The sequence below is a fragment of the Telmatherina bonti genome (assembly GCF_933228915.1).
Source record: "Telmatherina bonti genome assembly, chromosome: 8".
Classification (NCBI taxonomy): domain Eukaryota; kingdom Metazoa; phylum Chordata; class Actinopteri; order Atheriniformes; family Telmatherinidae; genus Telmatherina; species Telmatherina bonti.
Window position 1 is genome coordinate 29169864 of NC_136626.1, and position 7679 is coordinate 29177542.

Below are 7679 nucleotides of genomic sequence, written 5' to 3' on the forward strand. Positions count from 1 at the left end.
AATTGTTCTTTTTTGGAAAGTTAAACTGAACCTAGCGATAAAATATTCCCTATCATTTTACCCTTATGGTTTAAAACATTTGCTGCTGCTACTTACAATAACACCATGGCCAATAAATCAATGCATGAAATATCTTTGTTTGGACCAAGAAGAGTTGAGCAGACTTCGTTTTTCAGACCAAGGTGCCAAAAAGATTATTCCTGGGAAGAATAAATGAGTAACTGATGGAAAGGACCCATCACTGTTTACAGATTATCAAGTCAGCCTCTCCAGAAGCTAGGAATGAAATCAGTCAGTTTTTATGTTTGGTCTAAGATGTAGTGAAGTCTGAGAAGATCATGCAGAAGAAAGGAGGGAGTGAGTGCATGTGTAGGGGTGAAGACAGGACCAATAAGATTCCAGGACCTTCTTTTAATAGAAGGCGTTGCAGCTGCCAGTTGCTGCAGCTGTTAAACTGTAGATGAAAGAATAAAAAGTTGGGGGGAAAAAAAACACACATTCATCCGGTGTAAGGGGTGCAAGACTTGTTTGATGAATAAGCGTGAATAAGAGAGAAAAATATTTTTCACTGCAATCTATGCAACACAAAAGTTTAATCAAACAAGCCTTCAGTCACAGACCGTCTATGATCGAAGGCTTGTTTGATTAAACTTTTGTGTTTCATAGATTGGAGCATGCAGCTTCTTTTTATTCTTATAAATGAAAAAATAAAGAAATAGAAGGAAGATCTTCTTATTTTGAGACACATCTCCGTTTAGAATGAGGCATCCATCCATCATTGATCTTGTATGGGTCATATAAATTCAGTGACACTTTTATTTGACCTTTTCCAATTGTCTTAAGCATCTTAAAGAATATATTTTAATTTGCCTTAATATTGTAAAAAAAAAAAAAAAAAAAAAAAAAGAATAAATCTTCAGCTATATTTAAGAGTTCTGCCTCCTCCAGATGACATTAAACCTCATAATCTCATTAAACTAATTGTAAAGTACTTTTCTGAACATGAACGCACTCAGGATCTATTTCACTTTGAGAAATGATACGTTTCACTCTTATTTATAAAAGTGTATGTGGCTTTTTTTTTTTTAGGAAAACGATAAATGTACAGCTAAAAGCCGACTAGCCAAAAGTAATCAGTTCATTTAAGAAACCTCAAACACCTTACATAATCCTTTAAATATCGAATACAGTTTAAACATTAGGTGGTAATAAAAGTACAGAGTCCTGCTGTCTCCCCCACTGAATGTTAAAGTCACAAAAGAAAATGTGAAAGTTGTATTAATGAGAATTGTGATGAGTTCTTAGTATGATGATTTAACCACCACTGCTCATATCACCCTGCTGGAACAGTTGCTTTTAGTTTTATCCAGTGTTACAGAAGTGTAAAGCCTAAAAACTTATGAAATTAGAAAATCAGGTCAAGACGGTCCTGTTCCTTATCATTTAAAGCTTTCATCAGGATTTATTGCATCATCTTTGACTTTTATTTCTTTAAATTCTCTCTTTGGAAACAATGGAAACAAACTTCTGTTTGGAAATCTTTGCCTTTGTTCTCCCGTTAAAGCTGTTGCACAGCTGACTCATCAGACTTTCAGTCTGGCTTTAGGAAAGGGCCATAGTACAACTACAGCAGCTCTAAAAGTAATGAAGAATCTTATTGACACTCCCAGACAACAGACAAAACATCCCAGCTTTTTCTGTAGATAAAGGCTTCTGACATTGTGGATCATACATAACCAAAGCAATACCTTATCAGGGTTTGACTTTCTGAGTCTACTGGCTCATCTAAACCAGAAAAGTTATACAAACCCTGTCCTGGTGGAATGCTACAGTGGAAGTTACATTATCTTTCTTGTGACAGATATCAGTTCCTGAAAGCAGACGTTATCTCATCTCTCTGCTAAAGTGATTTTCTCTGTGCCCCCCGGTGTTTTTACCTGAACTGCGACCACCTCGGTCAGAATATTCCTTTTAAAAAAATGGTTTTTAAATCTTAGTGTCAGAAAGTTTGAAAGGTTTAACCCTTTATAAGGCATTCAATGAAATACCTTGAAATTAGACATTTTAACCTAAAATTGTCCTTCTGGTATGTACCAAGATGTCCATTCTGTTGTTACATTTTGTTTTATTAAATTTGTTTTATGCTGAAAGGGTAAGAAAACAAAGTGATCAAAAATAGCCACTTGCCTTATAAAGGGTTAACTGATGATGATCATTATAACAATATAAAGTTAGGCTTGTACTCAAGTCTCGTGAAATAGTTTGTAAAGCTGTTATTGTTGCATTGTTGGGCAGACACATTTCTAAAGGTGGCTTTCATCATTCATCAGGAAATGGGTCACTATTTGGCAGGAAGAATAAAAAAGATCCAATCATGTAAATTCTCATTCATCGTGCAAATCAGCTTACGGTGTGTCAACAATGATTGGTTAGAGATATAACTACATGACCTCTGACCATTTATTGTCACATTCTGGCAGGGAGGTATGAGTAGAGCAAGTGAGTAACAGCATATCTAAATCGATTTACCGGTACACAAAGTAATTGGAGAGTGGTAGTCGACAGATGAAGCCCTGTCCTGCAGTGGCATATATATAGATATAGATGTGGCACAAGTATAGACCAGGAAGTGACATCCAACACTGAAAACCACAGAACAGACTGAGGGAAATATGGAAGAAAGAAATCTGATAAGAAGTTAACTTGAGGCCTTCATCTTATCCTCTTGCAGCTCCATCATGGTGCACAAAGTAGCAGTGATTGGTGCAGGCCCCTCCGGTCTGACCAGCATCAAAGCTTGTCTGGATGAGGGCTTGGTTCCAACTTGCTTTGAAAGCAGCGATGATATGGGTGGACTCTGGAAATTCAAGGTAAGTACTCATTTTAAATGAAATCACTGCTTTTTTCCCCAAGCTACTGATGTAAAACTGAGTGAGATGAACGAAGCTGCTGTCATTTTTACCAGCGTTCAGCCTTGTGACGACCTGTAAAAACTGTTTTTCTGCAGGAAGTGTCGGAGCCAAACAGGGCCAGCATCTACCGTTCCCTTACCATCAATATCTCCAAAGAGATGATGTGCTACAGTGACTTCCCCATCCCAGCTGATTACCCCAACTACATGCATCATTCTAAAATCCTGAAGTACTTCAGGATGTATGCAGAGCACTTTAAACTACTACAACACATTCAGTTCCAGGTAAAAGGGGAGATAAAAAATCTTTTAATTTTTTACCACAGTTTGATAACCTTCTGAAAACTCATACATTCGTTAACATTTTGTTACAATTTAGACGTCAGTGAAGAGAATCACAAAGAGACCAGACTTTTCTCACACTGGTCAGTGGGAAGTGGTGACAGAGAACAAAGATGGACAAGAGGAGAGGCACGTCTTCGACGCAGTTATCTGCTGCTCCGGTCACTATACCTACCCCAACCTGCCACTCAAAGATTTCCCAGGTAGATGTGTGTTTTGGGCACACTTTCCACACATCCTCCCTGCTGTTCTTTATTTTATTATGTTCCAGCAAATAAGAAACAAGACAACATCACAAATGTGTTGCAGGTATTGAGACATTTGAGGGAAAATACTTGCACAGCTGGGACTACAAGGGTCCTGAGGACATGCATGGGAAGACCGTGGTGGTCATTGGGATCGGCAACTCAGGAGGCGATATCGCTGTGGAGACCAGCAGAGTTGCTAAGCAGGTTCTTATTGCTCTTGTTTTCTTTTGACATGAAGCACATGGTCGCATGTTAAGTTGCATCTCCCTCATCGTGCAGGTGTACATGAGCACTCGGCGCGGTGCCTGGATCATTCGTCAGGTTTCTGATAACGGACTGCCAGTGGACATGAAGTACAACACCCGCTTTGTCCACATCCTGTTCCAGCTTCTGCCTATCAACTTCTTTAACTGGTTTGGTGAGAAGAAACTCAACGCGATGTATGACCACACCATGTATGCCCTCAAACCCAAACACAGGTAGGTACTTGGATTACTGCTCTTGATGTTACATGGAAGTAATGAGCACTAATTATTTTAACTTACTTCTCTGGGATTGGGGAAGTAAAGCACATAAGGTGTTTATTGGCATCTGATTGCAGTGGCTATAGGCTCTGTCAAATAGTCTAAAACTAAACTAATTGTGACACATTAATGCTGCAGCTTAAGCTATTTTAAATAAATGTTATATCATGATTATATCTTAGATCAAACAAGTGTAGAAATATATCAGTTATTGATGCAGAGTGATAGTTTAGTCTCCAAATAGGGAGCATTTAACAGCAACAACATGGCAGTGTGCAGGAGCTGTGATTTGGCTTACTGTCATCCAAAAGAGAACATCCTTTGACTGGAGAACTGATGGATCAACAACTTTATAGTATTAATGGTGGCCCAAACATATGTAGTTTCCACTAGCCGTCCTCCTGACCTCACAGTCTCCAAATCAGATGCAGTTCTCCCCTGGATTTCAGTGACAAATGTTGTAGCTGCTCATGGAAAACTTGCTGAGTGTCAGAGAAAAGGAATAAGATTGCATCTCAGGGCTGCTGTTGAATCATTTGCTGCAAGTCCCAGTAGAACCTGGATAGACTGAAATGGGAAAAGAGATCCAAAGCTCCAGTTTGCACATCAACAACCCGTAAAAATCGACATTCAGATTCAGTCAGATGTGTTTTTTTGGTGGAAAGGTCCTTTCAGGGGCAGCCAGGTTGTCCAGGCTCGTCAGAGCAGCACAGTGAAGCGATGGAACACAGGTCGGCATTCAGCAGTGAAACTGTAGGTTGATGTCGGAAAGGGCACAAGAGGCCTCAGTCTTTCAGGAGCTGAGAGGATGACCTCACAACCCTGCAGCCTCTCTGCTGACCCCTTTAGAGACAACCCACTTATGGTCAGAGTGTTACCCACACGGCAGACCTAAAAGACTCGCCGTCTGATGAAAACTCTTTTCTCTCCAAAATCCCTGATTATTGGCAGAATTTCCATAATTAGAAACCTACAGTTCTATATTGCAGCCACATATCATATTTCTGGCACAACAACTGTTGGCCTTTTAGTAAAGCCCCAGTTTGCTGCCTTCACTGCCATCCTCCATGAAAAGAATAAACACTCACATAAATACAGTAGACACACTTTTGCAACAGTCTAAACTGGCCAAATCTGCTTTCAGCAAACATTTTAGGTTCTTAAAAGACTGTGGCAAGTACATTTTATCCCAGGTTCCACTGTGAGTGGAGGTTCAGGTCATTTAGCAGTCCCTCACATGAGTTTGATGAACAACTTTAACCTCTTTGGAATCACTTTACAGTTTTTTAAGCATTGTATACATCCCAATGAAAGCTAGCTGTTGAATGTTAATGTCAGATTTTTTATCACACTACACTGACTAGTACATATGACTGACTGTTTAGGGGTGCCCAGCTCCCGTCCTCGAGGGCCACAATCCTGCAGGTTTTCCATGTGTTGCTTTTCCAACACATCTGACTCAAATTAATCTACACTATGCAGAAATTTATTGGTTGCTGATCCATTTAATATGAGCCAAGTGTGTTGGAACAGGGATATATTGAAAACCTGCAGGACGTCGGTCTTTGAGGACCGACTTTGGACATCCTTGGTTTACGTCCTCCACACAAAACCTTTTCCTGCTGAGATTCCAAGTACTGACTTGGAATCAGTACTAAAAAATATAGTTTTCCTCTTGCAACCTCTGCTTAGCTTCTCTCAGCAAATCTTGCAAAACAACTGTGTTCAAAACATCTGGATTTCAGTCTCCTCATCAGCAGCAACTCATCTTTGCGAGTTGCAAAAGGCTGATGCTATGTCTTTAAAACCAGGCTTAGAATTAACCTCTTTTGGCAGAGTTTATAATTAACTACATACTATTTATGCTGTTTTATTAGTATCAACAGTTTGTTTGGGGGATCAGTTTTATTCTTTATTCATATTCTTTTTTATTTGTTGCTTGTGGTTACTTGTATGAAACACTTCTGTGCAATGAAAAGAAGTGATTTATTGATGTCTGCTCGTCTTGTGTCTTGCTGCCTCATCAGGCTCTTCAGTCAGATTCCAGTGATCAATGATGATCTTCCCCTTAAGATTCTGTCGGGGTCAGTCATCATCAAACCAAACGTTAAGGAAATCCGGGGCTCCTCTGTCGTGTTTGAAGATGGCAGCATGGTGGAAAAGGTCAGAATTGCCTTCGAAGTTTTCTTCAAGCACCTTTTTTCACTCTGTGCAATTTTAAATGTATGCGTCTCTTTTATTACAGGTAGACACGATTGTGTTTGCCACAGGGTACAATTACGACTTCCCCTACCTGCCAAACAATGTCATGTACAAGTCTGGGCACCGTGTAGGGCTGTACAAGCATGTTTTCCCTCCTAACATGGAGCATCCCACCCTGGCTGTTGTTGGTTTCATCCATGCGCTTGGAGCCATCATGCCTCAGGCTGAAATACAGGCCCGCTGGGTCACACGTGTCTTCAAAGGTGAGGCTATAAAGCTGATTTATATCCTGTCAATAGTCTTGATACTTCTGAAATTCATGGCAGTCTAATGGTCTCTTTATTTCTCCTATTTTATTCTTCTCAGGATATAAAAAACTGCCCTCAAACCAATCGATGATCAAGGCTGTTGAAAAGGACACGAAGGACATTGAGAATCAGTAAATATTCCTTTCTTTGAACCACATGATCATCACATTTCATACATTTAACCTACACTTTTATTTAATCTAGTAATCTTACAGTAATTTCTCAACCACTTCCGCAGCTACATCGTGTCCAAACTGACACCACTGCAGGTGGATTTTGTTTCTTACATGGACGAAGTAGCTGGAGAGATTGGAGTACGGCCAAGTCTGCCCTGGCTCTTCTTGACAGACTATCCTCTGTTTAAGAGGGTTTTATGGGGACCAGTTACTGCTTACCAGTACCGCCTGATGGGACCAGGGAAATGGGAAGGAGCCCGTGAGGCCATCTTCACCCAGTTTGACCGCATGTACCAGCCCCTAAAAACCAGAAAGGTCTGTGAGCGACTTCAACCATTTTTCTTATTATATTGTTTGTAGTCCTGAACTTACAACAGCACGTTATCGTAACGCTATCGTTGTTTTCCAGCTGGTGGAACAGGAGCCTTCCTTTGCTGGACGCCTGGTAAAGCTGAGTCTTACACTCATGGTCGGAGGAGCCGCAGCATATTACTTCCATACACGTAATCCCGACACCATCCCCACCCTGCTGTCCAACCTCCGTCCACATACAGTCTGATCCGACTGCATCAGCCACGCCATGCAGAACTCTGAAAGATACGAGGCAAACACCTTATCTACTGTTTCTAGATCTGTTAGAAATTCATTAAACTTCTGTTTCGATTAGGATTATATAATGGAGGTTCCTCTCTACTGAGCAGCTGATTGATGATGTTTTGTTGTATCTTTACTATTTAATGTATTTAAATCTTTTTTAGCAACCAATTTCACTGAGCTATGTTTTATATAGAAATGTTTTATGGAGTGAAATGTAGCTCTATTGTAGCAGCCACTCCTTGTACAGGGACTCCTGGCGCAGCGCCTAAAGTAAATAGTATGATATCAAATTTTGTAGAGATGATAACCAAACTTTGCATTGACTATTGCTGAAAATAGATTTTGTGTTTAGGTCAGGACTTTGGTTTTCC

At 40.1% G+C, this 7679-nt stretch overlaps 1 protein-coding gene across 1 annotated transcript; it reads left to right on the plus strand.

Moving 5' to 3' along the window:
• Positions 1–2735: 2735 nt before the first annotated feature.
• LOC306759558 (flavin-containing monooxygenase 5-like) lies at positions 2736–7270 on the plus strand (the record flags this gene model as incomplete). Its single annotated transcript, XM_079245234.1, has 10 exons — positions 2736–2870; positions 3008–3196; positions 3291–3456; positions 3563–3705; positions 3781–3980; positions 6053–6188; positions 6271–6490; positions 6594–6666; positions 6774–7026; positions 7121–7270. The coding sequence occupies exons 1-10, from the start codon at positions 2739–2741 to the stop codon at positions 7268–7270; spliced, it is 1662 nt and encodes a 553-aa protein (XP_079101360.1). The 5' UTR covers positions 2736–2738.
• Positions 7271–7679: the final 409 nt, after the last annotated feature.